Source organism: Simochromis diagramma, unplaced genomic scaffold (assembly GCF_900408965.1).
Source record: "Simochromis diagramma unplaced genomic scaffold, fSimDia1.1 OVJJ01000352.1, whole genome shotgun sequence".
Taxonomy (NCBI): domain Eukaryota; kingdom Metazoa; phylum Chordata; class Actinopteri; order Cichliformes; family Cichlidae; genus Simochromis; species Simochromis diagramma.
In genome coordinates, this window is record NW_024386759.1 from 1,108,577 (window position 1) to 1,128,674 (window position 20,098).

The 20,098-nt window shown below is 40.7% G+C and overlaps 1 protein-coding gene across 14 annotated transcripts in view; it reads right to left on the reverse strand.

Annotated features, from left to right (window-relative positions):
- Positions 1–20,098, reverse strand: part of LOC120731893 (calcium-dependent secretion activator 1) — a 324,336-nt gene that overhangs the window by 116,196 nt on the left and 188,042 nt on the right. For all 14 annotated transcript variants that reach the window (XM_040029354.1, XM_040029310.1, XM_040029241.1 and 11 more), the window contains 2 exons: positions 15,159–15,315; positions 2,010–2,151 (listed from right to left, as the gene is read on the reverse strand). In XM_040029354.1, the coding sequence (XP_039885288.1) occupies positions 2,010–2,151; positions 15,159–15,315 (299 nt within the window). The remainder of the gene's footprint in view (positions 1–2,009; positions 2,152–15,158; positions 15,316–20,098) is intronic.

Consider the following 20,098-nt stretch of genomic DNA (forward strand, 5'->3'; position numbering starts at 1 on the left):
TATAATTTACTTTAATTTCACCACTCCTGAGCCAATTTAAGGATCTTCCATTCGGCGAACAGATTTAATTTAGAATTCATCCAATGTGCACAAATTTGCGTTTTCCTTGAACAGGCTTGTGCTTACCTTTAAATCTTTTAGACCGGTCTCCTGTTCGCCTCATATCAGATCCCACCTTAAGCCAATCTGTCCTCTCAGCCGCAAAAGAATCCGGGTCACGGCACCAATTATTAAATTTAGTTCTTTAAATTCTTTTGGCGGAAAAGAAAAACTGGACCCAGTGTGGTCAAAACTCAAAAAATGATCTTTATTTTACATTTACGGAAATGGAGAACTGCAGCACGAGCACGCATCCACAGCTCTGAAAAAATCACAAGGTGAATGTGTATATGTATAGTTCGGCTACGTCACACGCTAAGTTTCGATCAAAACAACTCTTTGTATGGTACCAGTTCCTCTTTCTTTGTGTCTTACTTCCTGTGCAGCTCTGCACTAAACTTCCCCCTTTCTTTACTTCTCCTTTCTAAAGTCTGTTGCCAGGGCAACTTGTCACCCTCTGACCTAGTTCTTTGTCAACTCTGGGCCTTGTTTATAAAGGCCTCTATTATTAAAATACATAAAACAATATAGTCAGTAAATAAGCATTAAGAATATATATTTATTTCTTAACACAATCCATTTACCATTCCAGTGTGGCTTGTTCCTTGTGCAGCCATAGCCTCCACATGTGATATTCCTCTGTTACGGCCCTGGCCGAAAAGTGTTTCTGCAAGTCTCTCCCCTGATTGGTTGAGCTAGTCTAGCCTCAGCGCGTCAACTTTACCTTCAACTGTGAATGTGATTCTGGTTTTGGAGAATGGAAGAGCAAGACCTTAACCCTTAACCCACTCTTAACCTTTATTATTGTACTTTCTTGCCCCTAGATAGTGGCATATAAAGCGTCTCTCTTCTGCTTTGCTCATTGTGTTTTCCCAGAGCTTAGAAGGCTTCAGAACCAGTGGAACCCTTGTTGAGCAGCCCCAGCCTGAGGAGACTACATGCCGTGTGATGCAGCCCCAGTTGCTGGACCCTGAGCTTGTGAGTACCACACCACCTGAGCCTGAGCTGTAGGTGTTATGTTGCTTGAGCCTGTGGGTCTCGTGCCACCTGTCTACTAATACCTCAGTACACTTAGTATCATAATCTGTAGATTTTGCAGACTGAGTGCAATACCTGACATGAACATGCCTGACCGTTTGCCAGAAATACAGAACAAGCTTTGCATTGCATTCATGAGAAGGCATGTAATTTCCTAACAATTGTGGTCCCCCAATGTTACAGCACAGCTTCCTAACCCCTTCATTGAAAAGGGGAACTACTGCTCCAGTGTGACATTTAAAGGGTACTATCTATATATTCCACTTAATATTACCAAGGTCTGAAGATCGTGATTAAAGAAAAAAACCCTCTGATGATGAGAACAAGGAATCAGGAAACCTTGCCTGAAGTACACATACTGGGGCCTCACCCTGAAGCAAGGCCCAGGGTAGGGCCCATGTTGAGCCCCTACCCCAGCCCTTAATCCATGGGCTGAGCCTAAATGAGCTATGTGGAGTCTACAAGACTAAAATTCAATAGACGCATAGTTAAAACTTGTGGGGATAGGTTAATTGGATAATCCAAATTGCCACTAGGTGTGAATGTGTGAATGAATGTGAGTGCGAATGGTTGTCTGTCCCTGTGTGTTGGCCCTGCGACAGACTGGCGACCTGTCCAGGGTGTACCCCGCCTCTCGCCCCATGACAGCTGGGATAGGCTCCAGCGCCCCCCGCGACCCTGAAAAGGATAAGCGGAAGCGAATGGATGGATGGATGAATTTTATGTATTAAAAAATAAGCATGTTCTTATGCTACAAAAGTTGCTGACAAGGACTACAAAGCAAGGCTAATGGATGTGTGCCAATCAATATGGTTTGATCCTCAAGAAAAAGAAAAAATTAGCAAAGGTAAATTAAATAAAGATGTTCTTACTTAACCGGTTCCCATGATTCTCTTTCAAAGCCTCTGTGAATAGACTGAGCAATGGAAGACTCCATCAGGTCAACATATCGGACTACCAGGGGGGCATATAGGTCTTGCAAGTGTTTGTGGAACTTCCCATTGCACAAGTTATCTGAAAGAGAGAGAAAAAGGGAAAGAAATAGACAAGGAGGTGACAAAATAGCATAGAACCTGACCGGTTTATGGGATTTCTACAGGGTGGGCCATTTATATGGATACACCGTAATAAAATGGGAATGGTTGGTGATATTAACCCTCTGGGGTCCAGGGTATAATTGGCCGTTTTTGACTACTTTTGATTTTATCTCTATATTTCACCTTTAAAATATGTTTGTCTTGCCTTGTTTGGTATCATTATTTTCAGCACAACCTCAAATATCTGAAATTTGAGTTATTTTCTCATTTTGGTATACTATATTAGCACAGTTGATCTAAATTCAGACAAAAAATTCAAAATCCAAGTAGAACAAAAGTTATATTCTTTACTGTAAAACCCATAAACATGTTTAACGAATCATTTTCATAACTTGAAATGCAAATAGAAATTGTACATTTCTAAAAATTATGCACAAGTTTTGCAAACAACAAAGTTATATGGTACTATTTACCTAAAAATGCAGCCAAGGCCTCAGGCGTTTTTTATATAACCATTTAAATCTATTTACAGAACAATCAGGTGTTCTGCATCAAATAAGAAGGCACACAAATTATTTGTGCCAGTCCAAAAAATGTAGTTTGTGTTCAGTATAAGACAGAGGAGCATACCACAGGCCTAAACCCTGCAGGTCTGACAGCAGGAGGTGCATCAGTCCAGTTTTCCATGCGGGAACGGCGTTTACACTGGAATCTGCCTTTGACGGCTTTTTGAGAGCAAATATGAAATTCAGCAGTCTAACTGACACACAATACAAGACAATAACTACACAACACACTAACTACAGCCTCCAAACATGCTAAACGTCACTAATGTCTCACATATGAAAACTCGCTCTCTCTCTGTCTTTCGCTCGCCCGCTTTCCGTCACGGGTGTCACTCCTAAAAACTTCCCCTTCTCCCTTAACAACCAAGTGCCACATGTTGCCTTATCATTTTTTTGATTGGCTGACATGGTAAACTCTAACACCAATAGGGAAGGGGTGTTTTTTTTTTCTCTTTTTTCGCTCGCAAAGGGAGCGTTTTTGCTAGCGCTGTCTGTAGAAAACGCCGTTTTTAACCGTTCTTCCTGCTGTAAACGCCACTGTTTTGTTCAGAAAAAAACATCGCGTGTATTTTTTATCATAACTCTGGTTTTACATGGCCCATCGACACAATTCAAAAACTGCTATATAGTTTGAAGTCCGTACTTTCGACCCAAGTTGAAATGGAGACTCTGACGTGCTGCATCTTGTAGCTGTGTCGTCTTAAATTGGTCATGTGATTTTGACCCCAGAGGGTTAAAGTCCTGTTTGTGGCACATTAGTATATGTGAGGGGGCAAACTCCTCAAGATGGGTGGTGACCATGGTGGCCATTTAGAAGTCGGCCATCTTGGATACAACTTTTGTTTTTTCAATAGGAAGACGGCCATGTGACACATCAAACTTATTGGTAATGTCACAAGAAAAACAATGGTGTGCTTGGTTTCAACGTAACTTTATTCTTTCATGAGTTATTTACAAGTTTCTCTTTGTTCACAGCCATTGACATGTCGAAGAGGTTAACACGTGAGGAGCGGATCGAAATTGTGTTGATATCTGGTGAACACAGTAACCGGGTCATTGCAGCAGATTTCAATGCAAGACACCCTACGAGACCACCCATCTCCCATGCTACAGTTAGCAAACTGCTTGCTAAGTTTCGTGAAACTGGTTCAGTGTTGGATTTGCCAAAATGTGGACGCAAGAAAACTGTCACTAATGAAGAAACATCAGTGGCTGTCCTAGCTTCATTCAGCAAGAGCCCACAGCGTAGCACTCGCCGCATGTCACTGGAGTCAAAGTCAAAGTCAACTTTATTTGTCAATTCTGCCACATGTACAGGACATACAGAGAATAGAAATTTCGTTACTCTCAGTAACGAAAGAGAGTGGCATTAGTCAAACATCGCTTCGGCGGATATTAGCTACTCACAAATGGCACCCTTACAAACTCCAGCTACTGCAGCATCTCAACGAGGATGACCCAGATCGGCCCACAGAATTTGCAGAATGGGCAAAACAAAAACTGGAACAGGACCCTCAATTCACACAGAAGATTTTGTTTAGTGATGAGGCAAACTTTTATGTGAATGGTGAAGTTAACAAACAAAACCACCGCTACTGGTCTGACACTAACCCACATTGGATGGATCCCTCCAAGACTGTTGGAACAACAAAAGTGATGGTTTGGTGTGGTATATGGGGTACAATGATAGTGGGTCCATTCTTCATCAATGGAAACCTCAAGGCCACTGGATATTTGAAATTGCTACATGATGATGTGTTTCCCTCTTTATGCACTGAAGCTGGCACGTTCCCTGAGTTTTTCCAGCAAGATGGTGCACCACCACATTATGGGTGCCAGGTCCGAGCATTCCTAGACGAACAGTTTCCTGGAAAGTGGATTGGTCGTCGTGGGCCAGTTGAATGGACCCCAAGGTCTCCCGATCTGACCCCCTTAGACTTTTATCTTTGGGGTCATCTGATTGTCTATGGTGTGAAGATACGAGATGTGCAGCACCTGAAACTACGGCCTGTGCTGGCATTTCTCCTGCGGTGTTGCTATCAGTGTGTGAAGAGTGGGAGAAGAGGGCTGCATTGACAATCCAACACAATGGGCAGCACATTGAACACATTTTATAAGTGGTCAGAAACTTGTAAATAACTCATTAAAGAATAAAGTTACGTTGAAACCAAGCACACCATTGTTTTTCTTGTGACATTACCAATAAGTTTGATGTGTCACATGGCCGTCTTCCTATTGAAAAAACAAAAGTTGTATCCAAGATGGCCGACTTCTAAATGGCCACCATAGTCAACGCCCATCTTGAGGAGTTTGCCCCTCACATATACTAATGTGCAACAAACAGGACTTTAATATCACCAACCATTCCCATTTTATTACGGTGTATCCATATAAATGGCCCACCCTGTAGTTTGATGGAGAAACAACATGGCTGAAAAAAGCGAGTGCAGAAAAGCTATAAGACATACAATGTAAAAATAAACCTCCATGTCTACTACTGCTGACTCATGTTGACACTTCGCTCAAAATGTAAAAGAACCCACCCACCACTTTAATCAAATTCTGGATCTTGTTCTGACATATGGCATAGAAACTTAACAGCGTTTCCTGAAAACCTACTTTTGTCTGATAATTCTTAATAACATTGAAAATTACAATAATGGATTATAAAGCAGTGGGGAATACATTTCTTTGCAGTATATGTCTTTGTGAAAGTACTTTAGTTAAATTTTAGGATATAATTCCTGCACTTTTATCCTTTAGCTTCAGATCAGAGATACTTTACTACGTGGTATAACTCTCAAATGCACATTTAAAGCAGATACGTGTCTTTTAGACCTCATTCCTACAAGACTGCTCAAAGAAGTCCTACCATTAATTTGTGCTTCAGTAACTTAGAGGGACTAGAAAGAGTAGACTAGAAAGAGAGAGCAGATTTCTCCTATATTGGCTTATTGGCTCCATGTTATATCCCAGATCTAAAGGAAAATCCTACTCCTCACATATGAGGTCTAGAATAACCAGGCCCTGTGTCCTCTTAATGACCTCATAGTACTGTATCACCCCAATAAGCACTTCGCTTTCAGACTGCTTTACTTGTGGTTCCTACAATATTTACAAGTCGAATTGAAGGCAATGTCTTTAGCTTTCAAGCCTCTCTTCTGACACCCAGTTTGGATTTGGGAGACACATACTATTTTTATATTTAAAAATTTAAAAATAATTACAAATTTTATTCTTAAGATTAACCTTAAAATTTTCATTACTTAGTTATGCTGCAATAGGCCCAGGCCACTAGATGTTTCCCATGATGCACTGAGTGTTTCTTCTTCACTCACATTTTTTTCACTTACGCTTACCACCGATCTGCATTTAATTATTAGTTATTATGGTCACACTTTCTATTACAGGTCAGGAAGGGTAACAAGACAGAAACAAGAATAAGGTGTAATAATTTCTAAATTACTACTACTTACCAAAGTAATCACACTTAATATCCGAGTAATATTGTGCCAGCAATACTGGTTGCAGTTGAGTGATATTATCCAATTATATCAATTTCAGTGTAATAAGGGCCCAAAAACTGGTGGCAATAATGTGTAACCACAGCTTGGTAATAAAGTGGTTATAATAGGTTAACAAGGGAGAAACAAGAATGTAATAATAATTAATGCACAAATTGCAATGTTCATTTTATTTTTTATTGTATTATTATTTTTTAAATAGGACAGTTTGCATCTGTGAAATTGTTGCTCAGTGACCTGCCAGTGATATCATGCTTGCTTTAACACAAATATATTTCAAATTTTTTGAATATCTTCCTGCAGGAGAGACTGGATTTTTGGATGGTTTGAGGTCAACCAGTGATGAAGGCCTATGCAAATCTAAGGTGTTCATAAGTATTATTCTTTAAACCTTAATTATTAGCATTTTGTGTTTATTGTTCATTCCAGACTCAGTTATCAGTACCATGGTATTAAATTCCTGCTTAGAACACAAAACCGGGAGACAGACACTATCTCTACTTTTAAGATTAGGCTTCAAACTTTCCTTTTTGCTAAAGCATATAGTTAGGGCTGGACCAGGTGACCCTGAATCCTCCCTTAGTTATGCTGCAATAGACGTAGGCTGCCGGGGATTCCCATGATGCATTGAGTTTTTCCTTTCCAGTCACCTTTCTCACTCACTATGTGTTAATAGACCTCTCTGCACTGAATCATACTTGTTATTAACCTCTGTCTCTCTTCCACAGCATGTCTTCATCCTCTCTCCCCAACCGGTCGCAGCAGATGGCCCCGCCCCTCCCTGAGCCTGGTTCTGCCGGAGGTTTCTTCCTGTTAAAAGGGAGTTTTTCCTTCCCACTGTCACCAAAGTGCTTGCTCATAGGGGGTCATATGATTGTTGGGTTTTTCTCTGTATCTATGAAGCGCCTTGAGGCGACTTTTGTAGTGATTTGGCGCTATATAAATAAATATATAAATAAAATTGAATTGAATTGAATTGAAAAACACCCGCGACAGTTTCTAAGTTTGTATTTAAAAGGTTATTAATATGTTATTAAATAGAGATGGGAAGTTTTGCATTTTGCATCTCTGTTTCCTACTTATTACCACTTAATTACCTGTGGTACCTTCTGTGTAATAATTTCTTAATTAAGCACATTACTTTCTTGTTTCTACCTTGTTACCCTACTATTACCACTTCATAACCGAGCTGTAATAGAAAGTGCTACCATTAATATTACTCTCTCTCCTCTACAACATGTCTTTCTTCTTCCCCTCAGCCCCAACTGGCCGTGGGTGGATGGCTGCCCCTCCCTAAACCTGATTGTTGAGGGTTTCTTTGTATTATTTGGTGTATTTACGTTACCTTGCAAAGTATAAAGCAAACTGTTTTTGTGATTTGGCGCTGTATAAATAAATATATAAGTAAAATGGAACTAAACTGAATAAAAGATGCCATGATGTTTCAGCCATGTCTGTTATTGTTAGGGCTTTCTTTTTGTTCTGTTGACTGAGTTTATGAATATAGTTTCTCATGCATAGTTCTTACTGCCCCAACGACATTATTCTTCCCAAATATCTTAAAGAGTTCCTGCACGTCTCTCCATTATTATCTATCATTCTTGATATTTATAATTGAGTGATTTGTATATATTAGTGCTATTTCTTTAATTTGTAAACTGTGTAACATATTGTATTATTTAATTAGTTTAGTCTGTTAATGTTACGGTCTTTGAGAAACTGTAACCCACGTAGTTTCCTTAGGGATTAATAAAGTATTCTGATTATCAGTCTCTTTGAGTGTTAATAAAAAACTGTATGTATAAAACACTGTAACAAGATGATTATAAGATGCAATCAGCACAATTTTATACAAAATTAAGGTGTCGTTAAAGTCCCAGTATTATCAAGTTTAAGCATCTCTTTTTCCAAGCACACCCAACTACTTTACATCACAATAGGTTACTCCAACTACGTTTCCCACAGAAACAATATAAGGAATCTTAACATCTGTCAGTTTCTTCACAGGAAAAAAAATGTGGGCTTGGGGCTGACACAAACTAAAGCAGGACTATGTGCATAGGATGTTCCGAAGACAGCAAGTGCAGTTGTACAGGCCAGGTGCCAGTGCATTGGGAAAAAGTGAACATGCAAAAACAGAAAAGGAGCTCCATCTGGCTGCATGTCAGTGATATTGGAGACTTCAAAGCTAAGTGCAGAATTTGTAAAATGAGGAATGGGACAAATACTACTAATTTTTTTCAGAGAGCATTTATTGTAGAATGCCAAGTTTGCAAAATGTTGTCCAGGCCTTAAAGCCAATGTATGTTCTCCCCAGTAGCAGTAAATGCATAAAAATAAGGCTTTATGAAAACACTGAATTAAAAAAATCATCTAAACACACAAACCATTCATAATTGAATGGTTAGACTAAAACAGAACAGCCAGCTCTTCTAAGGATGCCTAGACCAGTGTTTCCCAACTACTGTGCTGCAGCACATAGGTGTGCCGTGAGAAATGATCATGTGTGCCGTGGAAGATTATCTGGTTTCACCTCATTAGTACTCTAAGCGATTGGCGTGAGTAACAGGCAGAACAATTACATTCTCTTCCACTAGAGGGCAGTACAACTACCTGCGCTAGTTAAATGGGTTGCCAACTGCAAGTAAAACAGAAGAAGACGAAGAAGAAATTACATAATAGTCATGCTGTGAGTGAGACATCTATTGCTATTAAGCGCTTCATTAAGTATTTGAAAAGAAAAACTAATCCATCTGACCTGGTCCCTGGAGAAAACCCCGACCCAGATGAAGGCCCTAGCATGAGTAGTGGTCAGAAGAAAGCGAAACTAGGGACAAACTGAGCCAATTCCGCTATGCCTGGTGTGCGGGGGAAAATGATCGATATGTGACATTTTTGTTTGGTGGTGTGCCGTGTGATTTTTCTAATGTGAAATATGTGCCGTGGCTCCAAAAGGTTGGGAAACACTGGCCTAGACAAAAGAGCCAAATCTTTTAAAAGAGCCCGATCTCTATAGAGTAGTGATCCATGGTGCTAATTAGGCTTGTACTGTTTTAATAAATATTAATACAGCCAGCATTTCATCTGCTTAAAAAATCCCCACTGGTTTGGACAATTACAGACCCATTTCGAAACTTCCATCTATTTCTAAAATCCTCAAGAAAGCTGCTGCCTATCAGCTACTTGGACTGGTTGAGGGCACTATATTTGTTCCAATCCGGTCTGCAAAAACTATATCATTTTTCCATATTAATATTTTAATATTATATTTTTACACACTTAGAGAAAGGTGAATATTTTAATTCTGCTCGATTTATTCTCGTTACTGGTGATCACGCCATTCATCTTGAAAGATTACAGAACTGGATTAATATTTCTGCAACCGATCCCATCATGCATATCTGACAGACACCTCAGAATGTAATATTACCTAGATGTCGCTGTCATAACTTCAAATATGTGAGATGCCTCAGAGCTTAGTCATTGGTCCAGTTCTTCTTTCTTATTCTACACGCTATCTGTCTTCACATGCATATGAAGTTGATACTGTCAGCCCAGTCTTAATCCATAGGATTTAATGTGCCCACTCTCTGTAGCTATAACAGCTTAAACTCTTCTGGGAAGGCTTTCCGGAAGGCTTTGGAGTATGTTTATGGGAATATTTGACCATTCTTACAGAACTGCATTTGTGAGATCAGACAATGATATTGGCCAAGAAGCCCTCCCCTACGATCCCACACTATAATCCAGCCTCCACCAAACTGTAACTTTGTCAGCTTGCAGTCAGACAGTACTGTTCTGCTCAGCTTCAGCTACCAACTCCAGACTCATCCTTCGGGTTGCCAGATGGTGAGGCATGATTCGTCACTTCTGAGAACACATCTCCACTGCTTTAGAATCCAGTGGTGGTGTGTTTTACACCGCTGTGTCCCTACCTTTGTATTACGTTTTAGATTGTGGCTCCTAAACTTTGAAACAACCTTCCTTGTTGTCAGCAGACTCTGAACGCTTTTAGCAGCTCTTTGAAATAAACCATAAATCTCCCTTCTTTAAATTTAAATCTCCTTTCTTCTCCATTCTGATACTCAGCAGGTGTTTTCATCAGGTCTCTCTAGCAGGTCTGCATGCCTAAATGCAATGAGTTGCTTTCATGTGATTAGCTGATTAGATAGTTGTGTTAATGAGCACTTGAACAGATGTAACTACAAAGTGGCTGATGAGTGTGTACCTGTGGTTTAATCACTGCAGACTTCCTCAAAGGGATTGTAAAAGCTCCCATTGTCACTATTGTATTACTGTTTTTCTTTGTTCGCAGGATAGATGCAAAGGGCACAGAAAGCAATCATAATCCCTGATAATGAATAGTGACAAAGGAGGTTGTTGTTTGTGCACTTCAATAATGGGAATGACACAGCATTTTCAATCTTTCTAAACAAGACATTGGAATCCAAGCCACATTTCCCCCACTCTGCTGGCTCCCAACTGGTAAAAAGGCAACACTGACAAAGACCACAGGAGATAAAATGGAGGCCAGTGTGTGCTAATGTGATGCCTCACGGCTCCATGCAGTGTGCATGCTTTTTCTCTCCCTCTCTCTCTTTCTTTTTTCTCTCCCCCTCTGAGAATGTGTGTTTGTGTTTGTGTGCATTGGCATTGGAGTCAAGGTCGATGATACACAGTAGGTGCAATGTTTGTTGTGTTCCCTGATTGCCCCTCTCCCAATTAGCCACTTGAGCGGCTGCTGTCCATTTGGATGTGTTGTGTCCAGGAGTGTGTTCGCAGGGCTTGCCATGGTCTAGCTACGACGACTTTAGACCTCATTAACTTCTTGAATGGCAGCCTGACTTTGGCACCTGACTAATGTAGTTTTTTACTGCTCCATAAGTGCACCGCTGTGGGGCAAAAGAACAGATGACCTTCTGCAAAAACATGTCACTATAATCATATACTTTTCTAACGTGCGTTTGTTATGCTGTGTGGGAAGCAGGCCTTCTGGCATGGTATATTACAAGGCATCAGGCCACATTGTCTTAACAGCATTTTGCCCTTGACACCCACAACAACCATCTTCTGTACACAACAGTGAACCACCCTTTCTTTTTGGACCATCATCAAACCATGTTTAATCTTTCTGAGGAACTCAGAAGGGGACCTTTTTTATGGAAGTCCAATTTAGTCAATGAAACCTAGTATATACAGTGGGGCAAAAAAGTATTTAGTCAGCCACCGATTGTGCAAGTTCCCCCACTTAAAATGATGACAGAGGTCAGTAATTTGCACCAGAGGTACACTTCAACTGTGAGAGACAGAATGTGAAAAAAAATCCATGAATCCACATGGTAGGATTTGTAAAGAATTTATTCGTAAATCAGGGTGGAAAATAAGTATTTGGTCACCTCAAACATGGAAAATCTCTGGCCCTCACAGACCTGTAACGTCTTCTGTAAGAAGCTTTTCTGTCCCCCACTCGTTACCTGTATGAATGGCACCTGTTTGAACTCATCATCTGTATAAAAGACACCTGTCCACAGCCTCAAACAGTCAGACTCCAAACTCCGCCATGGCCAAGACCAAAGAGCTTTCGAAGGACACCAGGAAAAGTATTGTAGACCTGCACCAGACTGGGAAGAGTGAATCTACAATAGGCAAGCAGCTTGGTGTGAAAAAATCAACTGTGGGAGCAATCATCAGAAAATGGAAGACATACAAGACCACTGATAATCTCCCTCGATCTGGGGCTCCACGCAAGATCTCATCCCGTGGGGTCAAAATGATCATGAGAACGGTGAGCAAAGATCCCAGAACCACACGGGGGGACCTGGTGAATGACCTGCAGAGAGCTGGGACCAAAGTAACAAAGGTCACCATCAGTAACACACTACAACGGCAGGGAATCAAATCCCGCAGTGCCAGACGTGTTCCGCTGCTGAAGCCAGTGCATGTCCAGGCCCGTCTGAAGTTTGCCAGAGAGCACATGGATGATACAGCAGAGGATTGGGAGAATGTCATGTGGTCAGATGAAACCAAAGTAGAACTTTTTGGTATAAACTCAACTCGTCGTGTTTGGAGGAAGAAGAATACTGAGTTGCATCCCAAGAACACCATACCTACTGTGAAGCATGGGGGTGGAAACATCATGCTATGGGGCTGTTTTTCTGCCAAGGGGACAGGACGACTGATCCGTGTTAAGGACAGAATGAATGGGGCCGTGTATCGTGAGATTTTGAGCCAAAACCTCCTTCCATCAGTGAGAACTTTGAAGATGAAACGAGGCTGGGTCTTCCAACATGACAATGATCCAAAACACACCGCCCGGGCAACAAAGGAGTGGCTCCGTAAGAAGCATTTGAAAGTCCTGCAGTGGCCTAGCCAGTCTCCAGACCTCAACCCCATAGAAAATCTGTGGCGGGAGTTGAAAGTCCGTGTTGCTCGGCGACAGCCCCAAAACATCACTGCTCTCGAGAAGATCTGCATGGAGGAATGGGCCAAAATACCAGCTACTGTGTGTGCAAACCTGGTAAAGACCTATAGTAAACGTTTGACCTCTGTTATTGCCAACAAAGGTTATGTTACAAAGTATTGAGTTGTATTTTTGTTATTGACCAAATACTTATTTTCCACCCTGATTTACGAATAAATTCTTTACAAATCCTACCATGTGAATTCATGGATTTTTTTTTCACATTCTGTCTCTCACAGTTGAAGTGTACCTCTGGTGCAAATTACTGACCTCTGTCATCATTTTAGGTGGGGGAACTTGCACAATCGGTGGCTGACTAAATACTTTTTTGCCCCACTGTAATATCTTCTAACCAGTAGCGTTCTATCAGGACCAACAGGGCAAGCAGTGCATGCTTAGTTAACTCTAAAAACAGACATCACTTAGAGAACTTGCTTCCACTCTGAACCCATTTCTTTCTAAGCTGCGTAGATTGCCATGACCTGGATGAATGAGAACCTTCACATTCATCCATTTTCTTATCACTTATCTGGGGCCGAGTAGCAGGGAAACAGCCCAAGCAGAGAAACCAGACCTCCCTCATCCTAACCTGGGAAACACCTCCCCAGGCCAGCCAAGAGATGTAATCTCTACAGCGTGTCCTAGGTCTGCCATGGGGCCTTCTCGCTTCAAATTTTCCAAAACAAAAAACAAACCCCGTTGGATGGACTATGACCTTTTGTGTTACAAAAGGGTTCAAATTTATAATGTTTTTTTAATAATCATAAGGAGGAGGCCCCGGGGCAGACCCAGGACACGCTGGAGAGATTATATCTCTCGGCTGGCCTGGGAACGCCTTGGTGTTCCCCCGGATAAGCTGGAGGAGGTGGCTGGGGAGAGGGAGGTCTGGGCCTTTCTGCTTAGGCTGCTGCCCCCGCGACCCGGCTTCGGATAAAGCGGATGAAGATGGATGGATGGAATATGTTTGGCCAGCTATGAATGCACATAGAGAATGCATAACTTTTTTCTAAGTCAGTGTATTATTGCAAGCAAGCTTTCTTTTAGTGTTTCCCAGCGTAGCTATGTTCATTGCTATGCACTATAATTGGAATTCGCACACAATGACACGATGTAGCAAATGAGAAGGAGGCCAATTTCATGACACTAACAAAAGAGCATGATCATTTTTTTGTGCTCAGGTCAGAATAAGTGGACGACATTCTATCTTCTCCTTGACTCCCAACTGACACAATGAAAAGGGGAATCATTCCCAAGGGACAATTAGCAGATTGAGTCTGCTTCATGAAGTGTATGTGTATCTTTTGCATGGACAGTGTTCCTGCAGGCAAGTGTATGCAGTTCATTAGAGAGATGACTGGCCTGCAGCAACCATTGGCAACACCAACACACACACACACACACACACACACACACACACAAAACTGCTGTAAATATACGTACATGTTAAAAAACGTTTGGGCTCAGTAGTGTGGAGATGCTTTTTTTGCTGTTTGTCACTGATTTGTCAGTGATGTTAGTGCCAAATGAGGTTTACCTACAAAGATGCAGCAGTTGAATGTAAGAGCATTTACTCACGTAATGTACATGTACAATGTACAATGGTACTGTCCTTGATTTAACTGATTATTAAGTACATTTGAAATATGCAGTGTAATTCCTATTTAATAATGCCCAGGGATGGCAAGAACAAATTTCAACATATGATGATTATATTCAACGCGATGCACTACTGTCAATTAAACATGCCAACAATATGAAGTCATTTAAGTTGGTCAACCTTAAAAATAAGTCAAATGTACAGTAAAGTAGTAGTGGTAGTAATATGAATGAAATCGTCATAGGAGGGAGGGAGCATGGTACTGCACATAGTCGTCAATTTGATTGTGGTGGATTTTTAGTCTGGACTATATTGTTGTTAATTCTTAAATGTAGTGTTTTTTTTCTGAATAGGGATAAATTGAGTACAGAATTTAGACTATCACAGAGGAACTAAAATCAGGATTAGTTTTAAAGTTTCAGGTTGAATTTTTTATTAAAATAATTTTTTTCTTTAGAGGCAGTAAAAAACTCATTAAATACTGCCCAACCAAAATTTACATTCAGTTTTTTCCTGGATAAATACAGAAATATTTTAAAAACTCTTAAATACGCTGCCACAAATAAGGTATGTGCAGTCTACTAAATAGACTATTTGTACTACAAACTGAAAAAATATTCAGCAATTAAAAACTTATGTTCATCATTGCTTAAACAGAGCATAATGCTCAGAAGGTCTAATCCATGTGTGTATTTACTGTGTGTAATTAAGGATGTTCCCCTAGATTACATCCTTCAGACCTCCAGCCCTAGCAAAATCACTTCATCAGTCAAAGACCATTACTCCAGGGTCCATACTGACATCTGAATATACTTTTTTGAATAGCCATACACTCACAGTCCATCCTCAGAAAGTCATTGAGCAGCTGGAAGAGAGGGAAACTGTCCCAGCTGTCAGGTGGCTGAACTTCAAGAGCTGCATCCATCTCGGTCGAATAGAGACACATGAAGGTCTCAGCATGCTCCACCATCAGATCTGACCACCATGCAAAGGCCTTCAGATGGAAAGAGGGGAAGAGAGCGGGAAAAAAGTCAGAGGTAAGAAAAGTAAGGAGCTGAGAGTGTAAGAAGACAGTTAATGCAGTATGAGCGTCCCCACTGGACACATCTTTGAGAATTTGGAGATGTATTTCATCCTTAGCCTCTACAGGAAATGAGATTCAAAGGCTCTCACACACTTTTCATCATATGAAATCAAGTTGTTGCCTCAACGACTTTACTGCACAATCTCTGGGGAGGGATTCTTCACCACTCGGAACAGAAACACCAAGAGTCGGGTATGGAAAAAAAATCACATGCTTTTCTGTTGTCCCACAGAGGAAACAGCAGCAGCTCCTTGACAGACTTGGCAGGGACCTACTTAAACACTCACCCGCAGCTTCTTCAGCAAGTCAATCAGAAGAAAGGAGCTGTTGAACTGTGCCACACTTGTATCTCCCCATCAAATATGTGCAGTGCAGTGACTGGTCGCAACCTGGCTACTCTCATCAAATACACTGAGTTTTCTCCAGGCAACCTTACTCTTGCCAGGCCTTTTAAGAGGGACCCTGAGGATCCAAACTGTTTGTCTATTCACACCAAGCTTTTAACACTGTCATTTGAATGTACCCTCTAGTACTGGAAGTGGTGTGGGAGGGTGGTATACTGGGAGCAGTTAGCAGCGGATGAATCACATTCAGTTAGTGCCAGTCATTGTTTTTGTAATAATCAGTCTTGTTATTACAATAAAAAACATTCCCCTGCAAATTTTGCAAGCTTACTCACTTATAAAGAAATGCACAGTCTCTAATTTTGTTTGTTTCATTTTAATGAGGAGAGACAGATTACCAACCAGAAATACTACGAAATAAAAAAATCATTTGCATCTCATTGAGCCAAGTAAGTGTTTGATTCCCAACAAAACACAACTTAGTAATTGGTGGAGAAACTCCGGTTGGCAAGCACAGTGGTAGGACATTTACTGTAGTTGGTCACCAAGAGGGGATTTTGACCCACTCCTCTTTGAAGAAACTCTCTAAATCCTTTAGGTTTCTGGGCTGCTGCATGGGAACTCAAAGCTTAAGATCCCTCCACAAATGTCCTACAGGAGGTCCTCCAAGACTTTTCATGCCCCCATCCATTGGCCCCTCAAACTTAAAAACGAAACTGGTGGGCCCCCACCTTTCTCATGATCATCCTCAACTAATGAGGCAAGATCTTGCATGAAGCTGATCATTTTATATTTTTGTCATTTCCAGATAATTGTACCAAAAGTTGTCCCTTTCTCACCAAGCTTCTGCTGATGCCTCGTGCAGGTCTACAGTCTTGTTTCAAACAAACTGCCTTGGCTGCTCCAAAATGCCTTGTGTAGATGAGTTAGTGAAACAAACTGATGAGCCTTTGTGTCTTGTGATACAACATAGATACTCTTCACTACACAAGGTTGTAATCATCGATATCCTCCCATCCGTCCACTGCTAGAAATTTCTTTTTGAACAAATCCACTCTTTCACATTTGCGTGTTTTTTTCCTTCTGTCCAGATGCAGCATTGTGCACCATCCTTTCAATTCAATTCAATTCAATTCAATTCAATTCAATTTTATTTACATAGCGCCAAATCACAACAACACATTGTACAGTAGATCGTACAATAATACATACAGAGAAAAACTCAACAATCATATGACCCCCTATGAGCAAGCACTTTGGTGACAGTGGGAAGGAAAAACTCCCTTTTAACAGGAAGAAACCTCCAGCAGAACCAGGATCAGGGAGGGGCGGGGCCATCTGCTGCGGCCTTTTACTTATAACTACATCGTGTTTATGTGCTAATAGAGAAATAATTTCCTTGTAACTAAAACAGATTCTGAAGAAGAATGTAAGCATCTACCCAAGGCATTTTGTGGAGGGTATATAACAGCTGTGGCAGTTTGTTTGAAACAACTGCAATCTCCACATTTCAACTATTTTCTTAACATATCATTTCAACTTTTTTCACAAAATAGTAAAAAAAAAAAACTGTTGCAGTTTTACAATGATTTTTATAACTTAATTCCAGTTATTAGGATTAGAGTGCAAAGTCTAAGTCAAGTTAAAGCTGGTGATTACATGAGAGGAAAACCAACCCTAATTCCAAAGCAAGGGTGCTGTGTAACATATATTAGTAAAAACAGAATGCAACAATTTCCAATGTCATAAGCTTATATTTTATCCACAAAATAACATGGAAAACATATTAAATCAACATGTCTCAATAAAGCTGGGAGACAGGCGTGTTTATCACTTTAGCTTCCCATCTCCTTTTAACAACAGTCAGTAAACATCTGGGACCTCAAGAGACAGATTTCCGGACTTTTGGGAGGGGAATGTTACGCCATTCTTGTCTGATAAGATGCTAGGGAGCATATGGCAGAGAAAACATATAAACTAACAAACAAGCAAAAAGTTCCTGACTTTAACTGATTTAATTATATGTACATTTTTCATATAATAGTAAAACGTACAATGTGAAATGTTACATTTATTATAATCTGGCCAAATTAAATGTACTTGACTGGTATATATTCAGTTTAAACCAAGTACACTTAATGATTCATTATTTAAATACAGGGAGTGCAGAATTATTAGGCAAATGAGTATTTTGTCCACATCATCCTCTTCATGCATGTTGTCTTACTCCAAGCTGTATAGGCTCGAAAGCCTACTACCAATTAAGCATATTAGGTGATGTGCATCTCTGTAATGAGAAGGGGTGTGGTCTAATGACATCAACACCCTATATCAGGTGTGCATAATTATTAGGCAACGTCCTTTCCTTTGGCAAAATGGGTCAAAAGAAGGACTTGACAGGCTCAGAAAAGTCAAAAATAGTGAGATATCTTGCAGAGGGATGCAGCAGTCTCAAAATGGCAAAGCTTCTGAAGCGTGATCATCGAACAATCAAGCGTTTCATTCAAAATAGTCAACAGGGTCGCAAGAAGCGTGTGGAAAAACCAAGGCACAAAATAACTGCCCATGAACTGAGAAAAGTCAAGCGTGCAGCTGCCAAGATGCCACTTGCCACCAGTTTGGCCATATTTCAGAGCTGCAACATCACTGGAGTGCCCAAAAGCACAAGGTGTGCAATACTCAGAGACATGGCCAAGGTAAGAAAGGCTGAAAGACGACCACCACTGAACAAGACACGCAAGCTGAAACGTCAAGACTAGGCCAAGAAATATCTCAAGACTGGTTTTTCTAAGGTTTTATGGACTGATGAAATGAGAGTGAGTCTTGATGGGCCAGATGGATGGGCCCGTGGCTGGATTGGTAAAGGGCAGAGAGCTCCAGTCCGACTCAGACTGCCAGCAAGGTGGAGGTGGAGTACTGGTTTGGGCTGGTATCATCAAAGATGAGCTTGTGGGGCCTTTTCGGGTTGAGGATGGAGTCAAGCTCAACTCCCAGTCCTACTGCCAGTTTCTGGAAGACAAGCAGTGGTACAGGAAGAAGTCTGCATCCTTCAAGAAAAACATGATGTTCATGCAGGACAATGCTCCATCACACGCGTCCAAGTACTCCACAGCGTGGCTGGCAAGAAAGGGTATAAAAGAAGAAAAACTAATGACATGGCCTCCTTGTTCACCTGATCTGAACCCCATTGAGAACCTGTGGTCCATCATCAAATGTGAGATTTACAAGGAGGGAAAACAGTACACCTCTCTGAACAGTGTCTGGGAGGCTGTGGTTGCTGCTGCACGCAATGTTGATGGTGAACAGATCAAAACACTGACAGAATCCATGGATGGCAGGCTTTTGAGTGTCCTTGCAAAGAAAGGTGGCTATATTGGTCGCTGATTTGTTTTTGTTTTGTTTTTGAATGTCAGAAATGTATATTTGTGAATGTGGAGATGTTATATTGGTTTCACTGGTAAAAATAAATAATTGAAATGGGTATATATTTGTTTTTTGTTAAGTTGCCTAATAATTATGCACAGTAATAGTCACCTGCACACACAGATATCCCCCTAAAATAGCTAAAACTAAAAACTACTTCCAAAAACATTCAGCTTTGATATTAATGAGTTTTTTGGGTTCATTGAGAACATGGTTGTTGTTCAATAATAAAATTATTCCTCAAAAATACAACTTGCCTAATAATTCAGCACTCCCTGTAAATTCACTTTGCTTGGTGTTTATTGAGGGTAAAGAATCAGGTTTTGAGTGACCGCTATACACTATGGATATACCTTCAGCACTGATGTCCAAGCGGCTGTTGCCATGGGCAATAATCTACTCCCATACCATCAGAGATGCAGAATTTTGAACTCCTCACATATAATAAGCCATTTGGTCCGTGTGCTATTTTTTCCAAGAGGTTGAGGTGCCCACATTTGATGCATCTGACCACAGAATAGTTTTCCAGTTTGCTTTAGTCCACTTTAAATGAGCTCAGGCCCAGAGACTCCCTGAATCACTTTATTTCTGAAAGTGCTGTAGAGTCCACTCAGCGATTTCCATGGCAGAATCTTCCTGTTCTTAATGCCTGAGACTTGAAGGTCATGGTTAGCCAATACTGATTTTTGGCCTTAAGCCTCTAAATGTTTTAATGTTACTGTATATTCAACATTCTCACAATTTAGAGCATTATATTTTAAATTTACATTTGACACAGTATCCTAAATTTTGAAGAATTAGGGTTGTACATGGATAAACCAGGATCAAAAACTCAAGAGAAAATAAACTGTAACAGAATATTTCAACACGTTTGGGCTGGAGTCGCGTACACTGGTTTAAAGTTTCACTGGAGCAGCAGAGAGAGG